This window comes from Dermochelys coriacea, chromosome 5 (assembly GCF_009764565.3).
Source record: "Dermochelys coriacea isolate rDerCor1 chromosome 5, rDerCor1.pri.v4, whole genome shotgun sequence".
Lineage (NCBI taxonomy): Eukaryota > Metazoa > Chordata > Testudines > Dermochelyidae > Dermochelys > Dermochelys coriacea.
This window is the reverse complement of record NC_050072.1, coordinates 69,574,240-69,596,895: the sequence shown is the minus strand read 5'-3', so window position 1 is coordinate 69,596,895 and position 22,656 is coordinate 69,574,240. Positions and strand designations below refer to the sequence as shown.

The 22,656-nt window shown below is 39.8% G+C and overlaps 1 protein-coding gene across 10 annotated transcripts in view; it reads left to right on the top strand.

The window, feature by feature from the left end:
• FBXL17 (F-box and leucine rich repeat protein 17) overlaps positions 1-22,656 on the top strand; it is a 478,686-nt gene that overhangs the window by 6,688 nt on the left and 449,342 nt on the right. For all 10 annotated transcript variants that reach the window (XM_038401588.2, XM_038401589.2, XM_043515544.1 and 7 more), the window contains exons 2-4: positions 1,111-1,233; positions 4,322-4,579; positions 14,361-14,492. In XM_038401588.2, the coding sequence (XP_038257516.1) occupies positions 1,111-1,233; positions 4,322-4,579; positions 14,361-14,492 (513 nt within the window). The remainder of the gene's footprint in view (positions 1-1,110; positions 1,234-4,321; positions 4,580-14,360; positions 14,493-22,656) is intronic.

The window sequence follows — 22,656 nt, the reverse complement described above, 5'->3', positions numbered from 1 at the left end:
CGGGGCCCATGCTTGGGGTGGGGGCAGCACGCAGAGCCCCGTGGGCCCCTTGTTTAGAAGCCGGACCCGCTGCTGGCCGGTTCCGGTACTGGGTCTCAACCTGAACTTTGAAAAACACTGCTATAAAGGATTTACTGTCTCTGAGCTTTCCGCCATTGTGTCTGTCTTTACTTTCTTTTAAACTTATTTAGGAGTTCCCTTAGAGTAAATAGTAGCAACAGCATATTATTATTAATAGGTGGCAGCATCCGCAGGACATAGGCTGGAGGGGCCTTGTCTGGCAACAACAGCTGGGCTAGCAACTTAGAGCAGTAATTGTATACCTAGTACCTTTTTCCTAACCCTCTGGTAGCAACTTCTTTCACTTCATTTTGGACCTATGACTTTTGGCTGACTTTTCATCTCCCACTCATTGTCTCCAAGTGCTATGAAAGCTTTCAGCATTTTTTCTTCAGTCTTATCTGTAGTCACAACCTTCTTTTTTCGCATTACAGCCATATCTCTGAAAGAGGACTGGGTGTGACTCCTTTCACAGCACCTCTGCTCCTATATACCCTCTCTAGAGTGACACAGATCATTCCATCTTTGAAGATCACGGTGTGTCTCTAGCGTTCAAAGCCTCGGGAATTGAGATAAGGATAAAATGCTAATCCTGCACTTGGATCCCTTGCATTGCAGTGATTTGTATTGCTGAACCTCTGGGCTATCCCTGTATGTGATCTCTAAGGATGCTTTTTAAAAAATTAATGAACATGTTTGTTAATAAAGCATTGTTACAGTGTTTAAAAGGTGTGCCATGTCTCAGGCACGTGCAGAACATCAGCTGTGACGCTGTGCCTGAACTAAATGTTTAAGTAGAATCCATGCTCTATACCATGTGGTTTATATGACTGTGATAAATATCTCAACAAAACTGTTTTGTTAGTCCCGTTTTTCATCCTTGACTGAACAAGTCGGAGACAAAGAATAGGAACAAGTGGAAATTACAACTATATGAATATTTTTCTGTCTGTCTTGTACACGGTTTTCATGATCAACTAATAAGGAAATCATTTAATTCTGTCTCTCATTTATGGTTACCATATCTGACAAGTTTTTCTTCTTTTACAGATATTTTCCAATTTATCCTTGAATGAGCGCTGCCTTTCAGCATCATTAGTTTGTAAATACTGGCGTGACCTCTGTTTAGACTTTCAGTTCTGGAAGCAGTTGGATCTCAGTAATCGTCAGCAGGTATGAAGACATAATTATGAAAAATTGAGTACATTTGGACAATTCAAAATTTGTTAAAACTAAAATCGAAATTGTGAAGTATATGCTGGTAGTTGGTGATATTTGTTCCTTCACTTTTCATCTTTACTTTTCCTGTTAGAAGCCGAAGATGAGTGAATTATGTTTAATTTAGATTTTCTAAATTCACTTTTGCTTTACTTTGAAGTCTGTTAGAACAGAATGAAGGTGTGCTCTATTTAAATTAAGTGGTGTGTTACCTGTCATCTATTCATTGTATACTTATGTAAATAAGACTACCACGGTCTAATAACTCATCTTGGAGGAGAGGCCTGCCTTTGCTTAAGTTGTTGAGAATTGGTTGCTACTAGATCTAGTTTTTGTGATCTTTGTCCAGCTGGTACTTGATTCAGCATAGTCTAAGGGAGAGGCATATCTGTGGCGTTTTGTGGGTGGTTTTTTAAATGACCCTCTTCATCAGTAGAGGGTGCACCACTTAAACATGGAGTCTGCATGTGTCCCCTGGGTGAACCAAGTCCAGAATTAAACCCGTCTAGGATTCTCAGAGCATAAAGTCCATTTTGCTCCTCCCTTAGATTCCTTACGGTGTGTGACAGGAATCTTATTGGGCCTGGTGTTGGAGTTGTTTATGGTTATTTTTAAATGCTGGATTCTTATTCTGTAACAGCCTATGTGATTATCAAAGTGATTTGAGAATCCACTCAAAACAGTGGTTACACACTGTAGTTTATTTTTGGGATAGCCCTGGAAATTGAAAATATGAAGGTAATACGTTGGTCACGATCAGATGATCCCTTCCTTTAGACCGGGGTGGGCAAACTTTTTGGCCTGAGAGCCACATCGGGGAATATAAATTGTACGGCGGGCCATGAATGCTCACAAAAGTGGGGTTGTTGTGCGGGCAGGAGTGAGGGCTCTGGTTGGGGGTGCGGGCTCTGGGGCGGGGTTGGGGGATGAGGAGTTCGGGGTGTAGGAGGGTGCTCTGGGCTGGGACTGAGGGGTTTGGAGAGCGAGAGGGTATCGGGGCTGGGGCAGGGCATTGGGGTGTGGGGAGAGGCTCGGGTGCAGGCTCTGAGTGGCGCTTACCTCAAGCGGTTCCTTGAAGCAGTGGTATGTCCCTCCTCAAGCTCCTACATGGAGGCACGGCCAGGCAGCTCTGAACGCTGCCCCATCTGCAGCCACCGCCCTGGCAGCTCCCATTGGAGTGCCGGAGGGGGCCATTGGAGCATGTAGGAGCTGTACCGGGGCCAAGCTGTGGCTTTCAGGAGCCCATGGTGCGGCTCCTGACCCAGCACCCCAGCTGGAGTGGGGCTGAACCGCGTGGTGTGGCCCCCGACCCAATGCCCAGGCGGAGTGCCAGAGCGGGGCCAAGCTGCAGACCCCGCTCCCCTGCGGGAACTGGCGGGTTGGCTTAAAACGGCTCATGTAGTTTGCCCACCCCTGCTTTAGACTGAGGTCAGGGCTTAGCCTTACTTCTGATAAAGTGGAGGTATTGGTCTTATGGTCTGCCCTAGGACCGTTAGTCTAATGCTCTGATGTAGGAGGCTCCTTGTTGAGTTTCCAAGTATGATACTTGACCACTAGTCCACTTGGTTGATTATTTAATAGGATAATAAACCAGTTTTTTAAAATGCACAGTCATATTCTCCATATTCTTATGGGTGGGGTGTGTGTGTTTAGAAGTCACTATGGTTTTACAAATAGCCATTGGCTGATTAAATAATAAGGGTTGAGGCTTGAGGACCATTAACGGTCTCAATGTTTGTTCCTGTACTGTACAAGAAATGGAGGCAAAAAGTTTTTATTTTTATCTGCCCATAGCAAAACCAAGATCTCATCCAGTGTAAGTGTTGAGTGATGAGCAATTTTTTCAATTTAGCTGGGTTTGCTTTACCTCTATTTTTAAAAGTAAACTTTTCTTCCTTGTTGTTAGGAATTTTCTGTCTCCATTTGGATAGGTTTTGTACTGTACTCTGTCCAATATGGTAAAGCTTTTAATTAATTCAGAGGGTTAAACAGCTGGAATTTGGCTGTCATTTCTACTTTAAAAGACTTATATTATGCTAATATATTATTGGTTTTAATTGATGAAATGTGTTTAGGTGCCAAGGAGATGAGTGCTGTTACAAAGGAACTACTGTGAAAGGCATTGTATAACAATTCCTGGTTAATGATGACTGAGGGTGGGCTAACTGACATTTTTAAAAAAATCAATTTTTTTTTTAAAGTGAGAACATTATTTTTTAAGAGTCTTTCTATTCCTGTTTCCCCCCCCACCCCCCCGTCAACATATTGGATTCCCAGTTATCATCAGACTCTCCAAGCTGCTGTCATTAAAAAACTGGGTATCACTGACATTACTGTAATGTTGAGATGGTAACAGCAATTGGATGGCTGCCAAAAGCTATCCAATACATAGCTTCTGAAGTGAAGAGCAATATCGAGTAATTCCAAGAAGCACGAGCACAATAGTTCTCTGCTGTGTTCATAGAAAAGTATCACAGAAGGAGTGAGATTAAGGCCAGGTCTACACTTGGAAGTTAACCTGCATCACGCAAGGGTGTGAAAAATCCCAATCCCTGAGCAATGTCATTAAGATGACCTAACCATCAACATAGACCGTGCTAGGTTGACAGAAGAATTCTTCTATACTGATGGGAGAACCCCTCCCATTGCTGGACTGAGTGTATATGCTGAAGAGTTAGTGATGTAGCTGTAATGTTTCAAGTGTAGACAAGTACTTAGTTTTTTCCCCAGGAAAGATGGTGGTCCCCTGTTGAGGGTGTGAGCAGGCCATTTAAAACTGTAGCTTTAATTGTCATCAGGGATTGGGACAGGACTCGTACAAGGTAACTGTTAAGGTGATTACAGTAATCCATGCTTGGAATCTGTTAAAAAACAGAACTTTTTCTTCCCGTCCTTTGTGCAAATGCTTCCTGCTACCAAGTCATAGTACTCGTGTATTCACATATTATATCTCCTTCATTACTCTCTCTAGATACATGTTTTTAATCTAAAGAATCAGATGACTATGAGAATATTAAATTGAGAATTTGAATTTTGTTGACAGGTCACTGATGAATTACTGGAAAAAATTGCATCAAGAAGCCAGAACATATCTGAAATCAATATTTCCGATTGTCGCAACGTGTCTGATACAGGAGTGTGTGTGTTAGCATTTAAATGTCCTGGACTTCTAAGGTATACTGCCTACAGATGTAAACAACTTTCAGACACATCTATCATTGCAGTTGCCTCCCAGTGTCCCCTACTTCAGAAAGTACATGTAGGCAATCAAGACAGGCTCACTGATGAAGGACTCAAACAGGTAACCTTAAATTTTTGTCAAAGATACCAAAGTTGATGCTGTCTTTTGCAGTGATATTAGGTTGTGATGACAGACTTTCTTCTAAAATCAGGCTAGTCCTTTTCAGCTGTATGAAGATTGTTATTAAAGGAGTACATAAAGAGCCCAGGAAACTGGGGATTTTCTGTAAAGACCTTGCATAAAAGAAATATTACTTGGAGTGCCGGGTCTGGTGTAGTGTAAATACATACCTTGCAAAATACAAAAAAAAGTAACCTTTTGCTCTGTTTTGTTATGGTTTAGAAAAAGTTAATCTTTTAGACCAATAAGTTTTCCCCCATGGTTGCTCTTAAAGTCTTCAAAAACCTTTTTTTTTTTTTTGAACGATTATTCATTTTGTTTTATATTTTCAAAATCAAGATTGTTACAAATTTTCATCTTTTTATAATACACCAATGGTGACAAGGAAGAGAAAAACCACAGAGTTTAGAAGTGCGTGTAGGGATAGGAAACACCAATGAGGGAAGAAACATCTCTAGTTTCTAGTTTTGTCTCAGTTCTCCATACCCTCCTCCAACAATTTCTGGTTATTGTGTTGGTGGTGAGGAGTTTAGTTTTCTGGGAAATTAATGTGTTGTCATATTTCCTTCCACCTCTTAATAGCCCTCCCCCAACTCTTTCTATAGATCTCCACAGTACTACTTGCCTTATTTGCCTGAGCAAGGACAATTCCTGGATGACTCTATCTGTACCCCTTTCTGATTATATCCTCTCCAATAAGGGTAAACAACAGAAACAGATGAATTATTAAGGAACACAGATCCTATATTCAATTACCAACTGTTTTAATAATAAAAAATACAGACTAGATCATGTAAATTCAATCACTTTTTTCAAAGCTCACCCAGGCATCAGCAGGCCTTTGAAAGAGATGGAAAAATTGAATGTTGAGGAGTAAGTCAATATTCAATAAAAAACAACACACCGGTCTTGTCAAAAGAAGTTTATTTCCCCAACTACACTTTGAGATCACAGATGCCTAAAAGACTATATGAATTCAAGTTTCCAGTGCTACTAATGTTTGTGATATCATCTGTGTCAGGAAAGATTCTGGAGTCTGGCCGGTTTAGTCAAGTGAAATGAATTTTCAGGATTTTTGAGTAGTGCAGTTGTTAAGAAATGTTGATTGTACATATAATATTGTACATATGATATTAAAACGAACAAGTGAACCTACAAGCATGTCTAATTTTTATACACAGCTACTATGTGGGACAGAGTCTATGTAACTGGGCAGATTGATGCTGGAGTCTTAAGCAAAGAAAGTCATCTTGAATTTTTGGCTTTACTGGGTTTTTGGTGTACCCTTCAATTCAAGCTGTTCCTGGACCACTGTTTTGCCTTAGCTCCTAAATCTCAATGTCTCTGTTGCTCAAAAGCAGCACTGAAGTGAGGTGTGTGCTGACTTTGAGGAGGGAGTTAGGCATCAGTAAATGAGTACATAATGTATTGTCAGTCAACTGAGTATCATAATGATTTATTTGTACCTTCAGTGCATGCCCAATTTTAAAAGTTGAGCGTATGGAATTACCTGTTTCCAGTTTTGTAGCATAATGTTGTTTTGGTGGGAGCAATTAACCTACAAAAAGAAGTGAGAGAAAACAATCCTCCTTACACAGTGACTGTGTAATTTAGCCACTCGTTGACATTTAATAGGTTAACATGGAGGCTGTGGGGAAAAATGAAATTCTTTGGATTGTTCCAGAATTGTAATACCTACATGAGTTTTTTGCATTTTTCATTATGAACTGTACATCAGGCACTGTGACTATTGAATCATCTTCAGTTTAGGCACGCATATATCTTGCTGCACATCTATGAGCTGTAAATTAGGATAAAAACTGAGAGTATAATCTTATTTAAAAGGGTACTATACGTTTTCAGCCTTCCAATTACAGTTGTATGTGGCAACCCAGTTCAGTTCAGGCTGACCACTGACACAACTTCTTATATAAAGAGAAGAGGTGAAATGTTTTTATAAGCCAAGGTTTTTAAAAAGTGTCTAGTGATTTTTGGATGTTCTACCTCCCCTCCTCTCCCCCCCCCCCCCTTTTTTTTTTGCTTGTCCATGTGACAGAGTGGCCTGTTCTGAAATATGGAGTACTTAGCCTATGAAAATAAGGCCCCTTTAAGGTTCCTCAGGTTAGGCAATCAGAAGTGGTAAAGTTAAAGTAGCTAGTTACTTTTGAAAATTTCAGGGATATAGTATTCAGAGTAGCAGCCGTGTTAGTCTGTATTTGCAAAAAGAAGAGTACTTGTGGCACCTTAGAGACTAACCAATTTATTTGAGCATAAGCTTTAAATGCATCCGATGAAGTGAGCTGTAGCTCACGAAAGCTTATGCTCAAATAAATTGGTTAGTCTCTAAGGTGCCACAAGTACTCGTTTTCTTTTTAGGGATATGGTAGTAGCTGTCCATGCTCAAATGCCTATTCATGATTTGAAGAATGTGGCCCATGAACCATTTTTAGTGGTGGATCATTTTCTTATTGTAGACAGGACTTTAGTGATCTGGCAACTAGAAGTTCAACTTGTTAAAACAAATACACTAGGAAGTTTTGTTGCAAAATGGAGATGCTTAACAGAATTGATGTATCTGTCTCCGAGATAACTTTTTCTCAGTCTGTCTGTTTTCCCCAATGCAGACAGTGCAGCAGATACCTCTGGTTTTGCCTTTGGTCACAGACATTTTCCCATAAAGGGATTTCCTTTGCAAAGGGTCACTTTTGTACAAAGATGTGCATTAAAATACTGGTTATTCTTGCACCCCAGAAAATTTCCATTTCTTGACTACTTCCATTAAAGATCAGGTAATAGTGTACAGCCAAATAGCTACACTTTTTCTTCAGTACAGTGGAGCCCTTATCACTACCTCATTCCATCCTGCACCTGCAACTGGGAGTGATTATGAATTACAAACTTCACAAAATATGTATCCTGAAGTGATCTCTTAGTCATCCATTCATTATGCTTTAATTTTCTCAGACTGAGTGCAGTCAGAGTTTTTCAGGAATGACAGCCTTCTGCATAGACATTGTGATCTGGGCAAGGTTTCATGAGAATCTCTGCAGATAGTCTTATTTTATTTATCCACCAAAATGGGTCACCCATGAACTAATGAAATACTGAAGCTGGTAGTAAGCTAAGTTCAGGTTCTGATGTGGGCAACTTATCTCGGAACCAGAGAGAATGATTATCACAACAAATGGACTTTTTGACTGTGGACTTTGATTCCTCAGACAGATTAGTTGAGGATCAGTGGTCGCCACAGGAATGTCACAAGTGTATCAATTGTCTAGATCACTGAGCAACCTCATTAACTTATTGGGCAATAATTTCAGTAAAAGGTTGCCCCATGCTATCATTAGTGACAACATCATAGCCATGTCTGTGTGAACAGGCAAGGAAAGCAGTCCCCTTCCCTATATGAGGAAATTCAGTTCTATGTTTGTTAGATTTCAGAGTAGCAGCTGTGTTAGTCTGTATTCGCAAAAAGAAAAGGAGTACTTGTGGCACCTTAGAGACTAACAAATTTATTTGAGCATAAGCTTTCGTGAGCTACATCCGATGAAGTGAGCTGTAGCTCATGAAAGCTTATGTTTGTTAGAGAAACTCTTCCCTCCATTTGGGAACTTTCATAAGAAAGGTCTTTTTTTGATAGCAGACAAAAAGTGACCTGTTGAAATGGCGCCTGCACAACACTGACTTTTTTTGTCTCTTTCTCTGTTGGTAGAGATTTGGCTATCTAGCTGCAGACTTTTTTGCCAGGCAAAATTACAAAAGTCCTTAGCTCTAGATGCTCTTTCCTAACCCTTCCCCAATTTGACCTCTGGTCTTCCTTTAAGTACATGGCAGTACAGTATATTGGCACCTCTCTTAAGCTGCCAGGTTGTGCCCAAGAATCTAAGCTTTAATTTTGAGTGTAACCAATGCAGCAATATTGATCTGTGTTTGCAGAGACCTGAAACAATAGTTCTTATTATTTTAGAGCTCTCTTGTTCCCCTCAGTGAGGTATCCTGATGATTTTAATCTCAACATCATTACTATATCAATTCTAATCAAAGGATGTGAGAAGGGAGATGGAAGTTCACATCATGGAACAATGGTGGAAATCTCCTTTGCAAACAGATTGGAGAAGATCTGGAAGACAGGGCAATTGAATTCAGATTTTTATCAGAACAGTGTGTGTTGTGGGATCTATCTTTACTCTCCTTAACTCCAGCACAATGGTGCCCATGTTACTGGTATTGGTGGAGCTTGCCAAGTGCTGCATCGTCTCCTATCCCATTGCATGGTAGAAGCGGGGTTGGGGCTGCCCTGTTCCCTGGCTGGAGGAGTGCGGGGGCCTTTGGCTTGTGATCTGTAGTTGATACTTCCAAGCTCCGGCACCCAGGAAAAGATGGATAGAGCATTTCCCAGAGTGACTTCAGACATAGGTACAAGTCTGTGGTCATTGGTGGATTTGGGGGACAATTTTGCAGGTTACATTCCAATTGGATGACTCCTGATTGGATTCTTTAGGATTATAACTGTAGAGCAGGGGTGGCCAACCTGTGGCTCTGGAGCCGCATGCGGCTCTTCAGAGCTTAATATGCGGCTCCTGCATAGGTGCTGACTACGAGGCTGGAGCTACAGATGCTAACTTTCCAATGTGCTGTGGGGTGCTCACTGTTCAACCCCCAGCTCTGCCCTAGGTCCTGCCACCACTCCGCCCCTTCCCCCGAGCCTGCCATGCCCTCGCTTTTCCCCCTTCCCAACAAGAGCCTCCTATGCACTGCAAAACGGCTCATTGTGGCAGGCAGGAGGCGTGGGGAGGGATGAGGAGGTGCTGATTGGCAGGGCTGCTGTTGGATGGTAGGTGCTAGAGGCTGGATGGAGATAGCAGATGAGGGGCTGCTAACCTATTACTATGGCTCTTTGACAATGTTCATTGGCAAATTCTGGCTCCTTCTCAGGCTCAGGTTGGCCACCCCTGCCATAGAGAGAGTGCTTATGGCAACCATCATAGAGAGGGAGCCTAGAATCTTTCTTTTACAGCCCAGGCAGCGTTCCCACTTGTGGATATCACCAGTCTACTGTACTGGACCAATCCTTTGGATTCCCTGTGCTCTCAAGCCACCTTAGTCTGTGTAGTATCCAGACACTTGTGCAGTTCTGGTTTTTCTGGCAGACTTTCAGGTTGCAGATTCCCTGTCTGCTTGGATCCTGTAGTCCAACTGCCTTCAGCTCTGAGACTAGTGCTGAAATCCCCCATGCCTCCATGGCATGCATCCGATGAAGTGAGATGTAGCTCAGGAAAGCTTATGCTCAAATAAATTTTAGTCTCTAAGATGCCACAAGTGCTCCTTTTCTTCATGCCTCCCCAGTAGCTAATGAATGCTCTCCCCTGAGCTCTATCCTTGTGTGCATTCTGAATTATTGTTTAACTGTTTGAGGACTGCATTATAGATGGTGTGATGATTTGGAAAACGTATATATTTACAATTTATGAGTTCAGATTGCTTTTATGGTATTTTTGTTGTATTAAGGGGGGCCTTTTTCTGGTTATGGAATCCACCATTTGCTGGTAGGGGCTGTAGTACAAATCTACCAGACCAGGACAATGGAGAATTGTTAACCATAATGACTGTGCTCTGACCAAACAATAGATATGCTAATGAGGTTTCTTTAGCGGGGAAACTAGTTTGACCAAAAAAAGAAAAGGAGTACTTGTGGCACCTTAGAGACTTACAAATTTATTAGAGCATAAGCTTTCATGAGCTACAGCTCACTTCATCGGCTGCACCAAGTTTGACCAAGTTTCCCTGAAGGGGGTTGGTGAACAAAGAGAGTGGGAAATCACCAGGAGCAGCACAAAGAAACAACCTGGTGTTGGTGGGGTAATATATAAACTTGAGACTTTCAGAGACATTCAAGAAGCTATTAGCAGGAGAGAGGAAGAGATGGGCATATTTTCCCTGGTAGGAGAAGAGATCTGGTTTAATTGCAGGACAGCCAAGGTCAAAGAAAGCTAACTGACCTAGAAAACTTTGCGCTTCTGAAGCAAAGCCATGAGTTGCTGGAGAAAGGAGTGCCCCAGAGGACTCTTTTTTTTTCCCCAAGCCCAAAGAGATTTCCAGAGTGGTGATGAACCTGAGGCTGGGACGTGCATGAATATATGTATGTGTTATTTTGTGTAGCTCCATGTATTTCTCATGCTACCTAAGTAAAGCTACTTATATTCTTAGACTACAGTGCAAAATCTGTGTGCTTGCTGACTTTCACTATTGTGTGATTTGGAAGTGTAAAATTGTAAATCCAGAGTGTATATATTGCTGGGAGAGGATGTGCTTAAGTGCAGTGGGGAGAGCTGAAGGGATCAACACTGGTTCTGCAACCTAAGCATTTGGACTGCGGAGTCTCAGTTCTCAGGAGGTGGTGCTATGCAGAGGATCTGTAACCTGAGTGTGCCTAGAGGCCCTAAGCCAAGGATGGTGCCTGGACTCTGTTCAGACTTAGGAGTGTTTAAAAAAAGCGCACAGGCCCAATGAGGTGGGCACCAAACAGAATAGATTGGGGAGTGCCCAGCTAGAGAGGGAGTTCTGCCAAGTCTTGGAAAAGAAGGCACTTAGAAAAGAAAACGTGCACTTCATACTTGTACAGCACAGGAGACCGACAAATATAGGCAAAAGAACAAAAACCTATATCAGAGTGGTAGCTGTGTTAGTCTGTATGAGCAAAAGTAACGAGGAGTCCCTGTGGTACTTGGAGACTATCAAATTTATTTGGGCATAAGCTTTCGGGCTTAGAACCCACTTCATCAGATGCATGGAGTGAAAATATAGGATCAGGTATAAATACGTGAAAGGATGGGGGTTGCTTTACCAAGCGTGAGGTCAGTCTAACAAGATAAGTCAACAGTAGGATACTAAGAGAGGAAAAATAACTTTTGAAGTGGTAAGAGAGAGGTCCATTACAGACAGTTGGCAAGAAGGTGAGAGTAACAGTTGGAAGATATTAATATTGGGGAAATTAAGTTTAGGTTTTGTAATGACCCAACCACTCCCAGTTTCAATTCAGGCCTAATCTGATGGTATCCAGTTTGCAAATTAATTCCAGTTCTGCAGCTTCATGTTGTAGTCTGTTTTTGAAGGATTTTTTTGTTGAAGAATTGCCACTTGTAGGTCTGTTATTGAGTGACCAGAGAGATTGAAGTATTCTCCTACTGGGTTTTGAATGTTATGATTCCTGATGTCAGATTTGTGTCAATTTATTCTTTTGCATAGAGACAGAACGCCACTAGCCATCACCGTCACCTACAGTCCCCAACTAAAACCTCTCCAGCACATCATCAAGGATCTGCAACCTATCCTGAAGGATGACCCATCACTTTCACAGATCTTAGGAGACAGGCCAGTCCTTGCTTACAGACAGCCCCCCAACCTGAAGCAAATGCTCACCAGCAACCACACACCACACAACAAAAACACCAATGCAGGAACCAAACCCTGCTACAAACCCTGGGGCCAACTCTGTCCACATATCTATTCAAGGGACACCATCATAGGACCTAACCACATCAGCCACACCATCAAGGGCTCGTTCATCTGCACATCTACCAATGTGATATGTGCCAGTAATGCCCCTCTGCCATGTACATTGGCCAAAGTGGACAGTCTCTACGCAAAAGAATAAATGGACACACATCTGACATCAGGAATCATAACATTCAAAAACCAGTAGGAGAACTATTTCTACAGTGTGGGTTTTCTTTTTTTGCCAGAAAATGCAGGTTCTAATCTGCACTGATTGTTACAAGTATACTTGGTGTTCATGAAATCAAATGGAATTTACAGTTGGGCAAAGATGTTCTCCAAACTGTTGGTCTCTTCTCTCCAGATTAGTTTAAATCTCATTGAGTAATGTTGGCCTAATTTTAAGTTATGGTAAATGGTGACTATTTTTAGTACATGAAAAATAATGGGGAATATTAGAAGAAATAATTAGAACAGTATATCAACATCAAATGTTAAATAATGCATCAGTCCACAAAAAATCATTAGTTTGTCTTAAATCATGAGCTTTTAAAAAATAAATGTTTAGTTTCTTTTTATTGGCCTTTTTGTTTTCTGAGCCTTCAGGATACATGAGTCACATTTTTTCAGGCTTTTCTCTGTAACTATAAGGGCTTAAGGCTTGTTTTCTAAATGAGAGCTGAAATTCTCAGCTCCAGAAGCTGTGGCTTTAAGTAAAATATTAAATATCAGGAGACTTGTAATAAAATTTCCGGAATTTGCTACAGGTGTTAAGGTTCCTAATTACAACCTAGTTTTTTAAATATATACACTGGCTGAATGCGGCTAATGACTTAACTGAATTGAAGGACAGCAAGCCAGATTTTTTACAATGTTTCTCACATTTTAAAAAATTAACAGATTTTATTTTAAAATTCCCACATTTTTTTTGTCCACAGCTCAAAGTGCTACAAGTTTGGGGAAGATGTACTTTATTGTGTGTATGAAATAAAGAAGTCGAATCCTTATTAAAGAGGAAAAACTGATCTCAACCTTAATAGCGGCACTACTGCATATATATAAAATATATAGACACATTGTAGGTGCAGTCCTGAATGGCACTGAACAGCTTCTTTCCTTCCATATCTCAGGAGCTTCTAAAACAAATGAACAAGAGTTTTGTTCAGATTCTTCCACGTGTCCTCTTAGAAAACAAATGAATCAATGCGAGTGTTTTTTGGCTTGTCATGCAGGAAATACAAGTGCGTTATCTGGGTTATTTAATACTGTTTGTCTCGTTTTCATCCATGAGGGAAACTACAATTAAAAGAAAAAAGGTATAAGAGAATACTCTAAAATAATGTTGTACAGTTTTCTTCAACTTACCTGATTACTCTGAAAATCAGTTTAGGATCAAATACATTTATTTACTTACTTCAAGTGTAAGTATGGCTGTTGCTTCTCAGTTTTCTTTACAAGGGTCTACATGATAGTATATTGAACCAAGTTTCAAGTCAATGAAGGGGGCTCTGGAAAAACTGCTTGTTACCTCTGAACTTTTTGACGTCGTCTTGGCTTTCAGAAAGTTGTTTTTATTTGCCATTGGTTGCTAGGTCTGCAGTTAGTTGCTCTTTTTCCCAACTGCTGCTTATAAACCCACAATCTTCTTTTTTTTCCAGTGGTTACTTTGGTACCTAGCTTTTAAAATTACTTGTCAATTGATTAAATTATCTCTAATGTGTCAATCTGGAGATTCATTATATTATAAATTTTTGGCTGTTGTGCCTGAGTTTTTCAAGGCTTGGCTGCCATTTGGAACTAAGATTTGAGTATCTAACTTGCAGAATGAAAGATAAAGTTATTTGATTCTGACTGCTTTTATTCTTATTAGGTGTGCCCCTCAAAATTTAAGGAGGATTAAAATTAAGATATATTATAAACTGGTATTTACAACACAATTGTGTATTAAAACAAATGTGTTGGAACTGGTGTAGGGCACAATCATCCTGGGCTGCTCAAAGTTGTCCTGTTAGAAATCTGATTTTCCTAGGCCATGTTGTAAACTTGTTATAGGTTCTTTAATTTCATCATACTATAGGAACACAACTATCACACTAGTATTATTCACAAACAAGAGAAAGTATCTTGCAGATGAGCATATGCTTCAAAAACTTGCTACAAATAAGTTCATATTCTTGTATGTTTGCTGTTTTTCTTTAAGTATTAACATTAATTTACTTACTTGCAGCTGGGCTCAAAGTGCAGAGAACTGAAAGACATTCATTTTGGCCAGTGTTACAAGATCTCAGATGAAGGAATGATCATTATAGCTAAAGGATGTCTGAAGTTGCAAAGAATATACATGCAGGAAAACAAATTAGTAAGTACATGTTGAAATATATGAAGTTTTTAAAAATGCTCATGCTGTCCTTTGTTATCCTGTTTCCAACTTTTCAGCATCAATATTTTCTCTAGATTTTAGTTCTTAATGCTATTTCTAAAAACTTTTTTTGAAGTTGCTAAAACAACTTCTCCCCAATTTTTGAGATTTTTCAGTTCTCTATAGATAACACAGCTGTTGACTGACAAACTGAATGTCAAAACTCTTTTGGTATGTACTGATTAATCCCCTTGGAGGATAGCATATCTAATACCACTCCAGGTAAGTGCATGGTTTTGCACTTGTTCCATGATCTACCCTACAGACTTTTTTTTTTTTTTTAACTGCTTCAGTCTAGAAATAGATTTCTTATAAAATATGTTCAGGCGTCAGATAGTTAGATAGATAAGAACAGGTCAAGGCCATGCAAAATCTTATGCAATAATTACACTCTTACCAATACATTGTTTAATAGGAAGTCAGTGCCACTTGCTCTGAACTTTCAGATGTGTAGTTTTTGTAATGCCTGATCAGAAATGCTTGCCAGTACAACAATTTAGTAGTCTAATCTGGAAATGTGAAACCATTTCTCAATCAGGTTCCAGTAGACAATGTTCTTTAGATGATAAAAGGGAAGCTATAACTGTGCAAGTAATTTATTGAAGAGTAATACAGGGTCTTTTGTGACCTAGATATTGGAGGCCATTTCTGAAGTGACAAGTTGTTACCATCAAAGCCAGCAACTGCTGAAAGCAATAGGTTAGAGCAAATGAGTGTCATGTATGTAGGTGAGCTGTAAGTGTTTAAAAAATTTTAACAAAAATTTAAACAAAAAGTTGTTTGTTTTAAATGGTTCTTAACCAGTTGATCTTTAACCTCAATTAGATAGTTTGATAGTACAGGTTTCAGAGTAGCAGCCGTGTTAGTCTGTATTCTCAAAAAGAAAAGGAGTACTTGTGGCACCTTAGAGACTAACAAATTTATTAGAGCATAAGCTTGCATCCGATGAAGTGAGCTGTAGCTCACGAAAGCTTATGCTCTAATAAATTTGTTAGTCTCTAAGGTGCCACAAGTACTCCTTTTCTTTTTGATAGTACAGATACTAAAGCAGAATGGCTGTCTGTGTGTGATATCTAATGAAAAATGAGCTATACTCTATGGTGAATGATAGACACGAAAGAATACTTTGTATTTGCAGAGAAGTATGGGGCACAGCAAAAATTAATGTGATTGCCAAAGGTAGCCCAGAACAACATGGAAAGCTTCATGGTGTAAAAATGGCATTTTTCAGTACAAGAGAGACTAAAACGATGGTAAAATAATATTGGCTCAAAGTGCCTGAAAATATTAAAACAAAACCAAAATTTATAGTACTATAAGTTTCCAGAGATCAGGAGAAATAATACAGAATACATTGGCGAAGAAATTTTTTTTTCTTTTGAAAAGGCTGGTTTTTTGCTTAGTTAGATTTAGTGGTACTCCAGGAAAGGCAGAAAAACAATCTCTGCCAGATGTGAAGACCCACGATTTGTGCATAACAGCATGTGTAGATTTCAATAAGTAATAACTGCAGTTGTGCATACCAGGTTATTTTATGTATTTGTGGCTGCTGAAGAGTGGAACTAGCTGCTATTCACATAATCACTGTAAATATACGGTTATGCAGTTTCTTGTGTAATTTGACCCTCTGTGTACCTGTTTTATTTTAATTATGGCATCTGTCTTTACCCACTGTATTTTCATATTTCTCACCTGAAGTCATAGTCCTTGATTTGTGACATCCTAACTATTTGCTTTAGGGAATTTTCATAACAAGGATTTTGCTACACAACAATTCAACTTATTTCTGAAATTATAATTTTTTATTAGGGTCCTTGTAGAATACTCATTTCTGAACTAATTTCTGAAATTATAACCCCCTATTAGGGACACTGTACTCAGAAATGAGTATTCTGCAATGACCCTAACAGAAGATTACATTTTCAGAAATGAATTGAATTGCTGTGTAGCAAAATTCTTACGAAAATACAGAAGGTAGAAGAACCTTTTTTTTTTTTTTTTTTTTTTTTTAAACATTGCCTGTAAATAGTATGCTGGTTTAAGTTGTAATTTGAAGTTTTGTCTTTATCTTCACTTATAATGTATTATCACTAAAGCCGAGCAGAAAATGAGATGAAGAGTGAAATTTATTTCTTTTGAGATTTCAAATCTCAACTATTTATATTGTTTTTTTTAACTGTAATTTTAAATTTCCAAATATTGTTTTGAACTGGGAACTCAAAAGCTTTCATTTTAGGAAATGTCAAAACACTCTGTTTTGACAACTTCAAAACTTTTTTCAGCATTTTTTACAGTTGAGAAATGTACTGACCCGTTCCTGCAGAAAGTTTCAGTTTTTTGAATTGGTATTTTGCAGCAAATTAAAAAAATTTCAGCTCTAACTATAACAAAAAGAAACTGAATTTGCCACAAAGTATTCCTTCTCTAGAATCTTGAAACTAGAAATGAATTGTGAGACTGAAAACTAGATGACACAGAATATTTACTTAATGGAAATACTGTAATATTCAATGATGATAAGTATTGGTAGCACAGCTTTCAAAAAGCTGCTAGGTTACTAAAAAACCCCAAGCCCTACGTTTTCTAACCCCCTAATGCAAAAACCTCATCTGCTATGGGACAGGACAGTAGGTTGTGAGTTTTAAACTGTGTCACAGTTGTATGGTATTAATTTACAGTTTAGAAATCTGAAGGAAAAGGTTCAAAATCATTTGATGCCATGGGGTTGTCTGAAAACAGAGTGATAGTAGGTGGCAAATATGTGCTGATTTATGGTTTACTTTAAGCAAGTCATAATTCTGTAGACTTTCCTTTATAATTTGTATACATATATTTTTTTTTCTTTGTAATTGTTTTATGGACTAATAACATCCTGTAAAAAAACAAAACAAAAAAAAACAAAAAAAAAACAGCTTTTCAATTCTAAATGTTCTGTTAATGCTTCAGTCTATAAGATTGCAGAGCAACTCCCTTCTCTCTCTAAGGAGTTGAAAATATGTACATTTCACTGACTATTTCTTCTAATATGAAACTGTAGTAGTGCAGCATATAGTGCTCCCTGGTGGCTGAGATTGCACATGGACTCATCACAGAGTTTGTTATATTAAACGAACAAACAAAACTAGGAAGCTTCAAGTTTACAGTGAAAATAAACTCATCAGTAAAAATTCAGCTTTTCTATCAAATGCATAAACAGTATAATCAGGTCCCTGTTTAATCTGTGATTCTGCTTCTGTGGGATCTACTCCTTCTTTCAGAATTATACTCCAGAATCAGAAGTGTCATTTTAAAACCCCAAAATTAGCCTTTTCATTTGCTAAAATAACAGTTGAGAATGTAGATTAATCAGAGGGCTGAATTCTTTTCTGCTCCAGAGCTTAGCTTGATGCAGGGAAGGTGGGGGAACATCAAGCAGCTGGTTGCAGCTCCCTGATCCTTTGCACTCCAGCCCTGACATAAATTGGAGCTGTTCTTACTTATGGCAGTGGCATAAAATCCCTTGCTGGCCTTAAACTAGTGGTGGATAGGCATAGTGGAGCTCCACTCCACTCTAAACACCCCTTTCTCATGACAGGCTGTGACATACTGTACCTCAAAATAACAACTTGTACCACCATATTCACCACTTGTATATGGTTATGATATATATTTGTTCTAAGTATGCCTTGTAAAAGTCCTAATCTGTTGACAATTAGTGTCCTATTGAAATGTATCATCATGGTATATGAAGTTATGAGATTCTGCTATAAATTTGTGATTGAAAAATGTGAGTCTCGGAAATGCCCACAGATCAGCTCCTTAGAAATAACGAAGGAACTGTGAACACAGGACTTGCATGTCAAGCCTCATGTACGCAAAAGGTGTAAGCAAGAAAGTCCATTTCATATGAAGGATTGACTGCAGGGCTGTCTAACCCTATGACACAACAAGGGTTTTTTTCTACCCCCTAGGGACAGTGACATCAGGCCACATCTCCTCCACCACATATACTGAAGGCAACAAGATCATTTAGAAGACAGATATATCATTGAACTAGGGGGAGTGGTCATAACTGGAAAACTTTGCGTTTAGCACAGACTGTTTGTAGGCTTTTGTGTAAGAAAAATCTTATTGCTTCAAATTTGATTTAGCTTGATAAAGTTTAGGAATTAAGCTGCAATTTTATCTTTAATTTTATATTTAACCAATTCTATGCCTATATCACTTATATTCACTTAAAATCTATCTTTTTGTAGTTAATAAACTTTTATTTTAATGTTTTATCTAAGCAAGTGTGCTTTTGACTGAAGTTTGAGGAATCTACTCATGTTAAAAAGGTTGGTGCATGTTCATACCCTGTGAAGGAATCACAAACTAATTAATGAGCTTACTCTGTTTGGGGGATCTTCAACAGTGTAAGATGCACATTTCTGGGGTGTAAGTCTAGAACTAAGGGTGACACCTGAATATCCCATCTGTAATTCAAGAATGGCTGGGCATAGCACTCTGGTATTTGTCTGGGAGTGACTTGCACGCTAGAGACTGGGGTGAGTGGCCTTAGTGGCAGCTCAAATGGCAAAGCAGGGCATAGTGCACACCGGACTGGTGAGTTAAGGGGGTGGCACAATGCAACAGTCCAGATTCTACCCTGGGATATGTCACATTGACCTCATATCCCAGAGCTGTGGTCAGGGGGAGGCTGGCACAGGAGCCGCTATGCTGCCTCCACTAGCTTTAGGCTAGCAGCTAATATCTGTACATGGGGAATTCTTTGCTGGCCACGTAGTCAGAATCCTATGGCCACTTTGCATCACCTTAGTAGTGCATAGTAGTTGTAGTGGACCAGTGAAGCTACCTCAAGTCTGCAGGCAGCCTGAAAAAACACATGAAAGTTGCAAATTGCCCTGTTCTTCTGACTGGATTGTGTCTGAAACCCAGTGATTATAGTATAAATGTCAGCATTTTGACAGTTTCATTGCAGATCGCTTTAAACTGGTATTTCTCAAACTATGGGGCGGATCTTGCAAGGAAGGTGTGAGTTGTGTGGTTTTTAAGAGCTTTGTCAGCTCCAAGTGGCTGGGGCTTGTGCAGAAAGGCTGTGCACACCGGGGTGGTGGGTATAAAGGAGGCAGCTGGAGCCCCACCACTGGGATCAATCTCTCCTTCGCCCACCCCATCCCTCACCTGGAGGTGGCTGGGTGGCATCAGCAGTGCAGAAAGTGCTAAGTCTGCTGTGAAAAATATTTACAAATATCACTTAGCCACTCTTACTTCTGGGCTGCTGCTGGTGCATGCTGCCTTCAGACCTGGGTGCCTGGCCAGCAGCCGCTTCTCTCTGCTCTGCCTTCAGAGCTGGGTGGTGGTATATGTACTTGGGGAGGGGAAGAATAAACAACAACTGACACAAAGAAGGGGAACTGATCAGATAAGATTGAGAACCACCGCTTTAAACAGCTAGGTAATGTGCTTATTCCATGATCTCCATACAAATCCCAACGTCCTCTGACCCAGCAGCCAAAACCTCCATTGCTCCCAGCAGCTTTTGTAATGTAATTGTAGGTTGCCAGTTCAAAAATTGGTAGCACATCAAATGAAAATGTCTTAAAATTATATTTGATATCAAAGTAACACCAGACGTTCTGTAATTTCTTCATTATTCATTTTCATATGTAAACCCTTCCTTTCTTTTTTTTTATTTCAAAGTAAGTCTTAAAATCTTCCCTTTGCAGCACTGTTGCGGTGTAGTTTAGGTCCGGCTTGCTGTGGAGTAAATACGTTTTTGCTTATAACAAATGGTTTGGAACAACCAATGCTATTGCAGAGCCATCCAGCAGCAAAATGATGTCTTTTAGAGAGAGGATTGTTTGCAATGAAATATGGATTAGTGAATACACTTCAGTTGCCTCTTACATTGCTGAGTAACTCCATAATGAGGCTGGTGGGTAAGAACAGGGAAAGCAGAACCTTTTGTTTTTTTGGTGACTGGCTGTTCATAGCACCAAAAGCATACAATGCACCTTACAAAATAAATAGACACATTCCTTGCTTTGAATTTCTGACTGTTGAATGGTGGAAATGGTGTAGCATAGAACCTCAGAATTACAAACTGATCGGTCAACCACACACCTCACTTGGAATTGGAAGTAAGCAATCAGCAGCAGAGACACCCCCCCCGCCCCCCAAAAAAGCAAGTATAGAACTGTGTTAAACTACTAAAAAGGAAAGTTTAGAAAAAGACTTGACTAGGTCAGAAAACTGTTTCTGTGCTTGTTTAATTTAAATTAAGATGGTTTTTCTTCTGCATAGTAAGGTTTCAAAGTTGTATTAAGTCAATGTTTGGTTGTAAACTTTTGAAAGAATAATATTTTGTTCAAAGATACGAATATTTCAGAGTTACGAATATGACCTCCATTCATGAGGTGTTCTTAACTCAGAGGTTCTGCATTAAGTGAAAGTTACAAACAATAGACAGAGAAGAGGGGAGAAGTTACTGTCCCTTGGTTACTTTGTGTACATGTCTTATTACATGTGGACTATTTTGTTTCTATCCCATTAGAATGTCATGCTTGCTTGCTTGCTTGATTTTATATTCTCTCTAAACGGGAGAGAAAATACAGGCAAAGCAGGATGGTTTTCCCCCCCCCCCCAATTGTTCAGTCTGATAATATAGTAAAAAGTAACAAACATTCCACTTTGCAAGCTTGTTGATTTGGTTGGATTTTTATAATTGCTCTGACAGTTTCTGATTTTATAATAGGGTAAAAACTGACATCTAACTACTTCACAGTAGCTGAACATAAATGGAAAAACTGTTTTAGAACTAGGCTTTCAAGTATAACATGTTGGTGTAAGGATATGGTTTTTACTTAGCTGCTGCTGTTGTTTGTCTGGTTGGACCTAACTTCTGCAAGGCAAACATTAAATATATTTCAAATTAAATAGTAATGTAGATCAAGGTGGTAGGAGATGAATTGGTTAATATTCCTCACCCTCTCCCTCCAAAAAAGGTGATTAGTAAATTACTGTACATAATCACGAAATGATGCACGTAATCATTGTCCTGTAGTCAAAGGCACTGAAACCTCTCAAAAAGTGTAAAGCAACAGTATGGTATTGCCACGCTTATTTCTGCAATGCAGTTGGCAGTTGCGTTGTCTTCAGAGGTGGGTAGTTGGTAGGGTGACCAGACAGCAAATGTTAAACAGTCGGGACAGGAGTGGGGGTAATAGGAGCCTATATAAGAGACAGACCCCAAAATCCCAACTGTTCCTATAAAATCGGGACATGTGGTCACCCTAGTAGTTGGAGACTCCCCGCCGCTGTACCTTCCCCGTGCCACCTCCCCTCCCTGCAGCAGCATTCTCTATTTCAGCAGTTCTCAACCGGGTTTGAGGCCCCCTGTGAGACCACAGTAGGTTTTAGGGGGTCTGCCAAGCAGGGCCAACATTAGACTTGCTGGGGCCCAGGGCAGCCAAAACCCCACCACTCTGAGCCCCCCACCTGGTCTGAAGCCTGAGCAACTTACCTTTTGTGGGACCTTCTGTGGCGTGGGGTTTGGCTGTTGCCCTGCTTGCTACCCCCTAATGGCAGTCCTGGCTTTTCTATGCAGAAAGACAGTTGTGGCACAGGTGGGCCATGGAGTTTTTATAACATGTTAGGGAGCCTCAGAAAGAAAGAGGTTGAAAACCCCTGCTCTATTAGGGAACTTGAAATATGGTAACCTGAGCAAAAAATCTAAAGGTTATCACAATATTTTTTTTTTTTGTGATCAAGTGACTGCCCTACAATAGCCTTGTTGATTCCCTTTTGGGTTGGGACCCCCAATTTGAGAAACTCTGCTCTTGCCAGATTGGACTGAGAAGGGTGGTGTGTGTGTGTGTGTATGTGTTTTCTTCCCCCCTCCCCCACTCCTTCACCTTCACCACAGCAGCCCAGGGACTCAGTGGGTAGGTTATAAAATTCATTTTTGTTGCAACTTTTCAGATGCCTAGTGCAGGTACTTGTTCCATAGGTAGTCAGGTTCCCTGATAAAACAGAATTGGAAGCATCTTAAAAGAAGGCATCTATTAAAAGAAGAGGAGTAGGGTTGGGGCACCTAATGTCTGATACAACAAGACAACAGGTC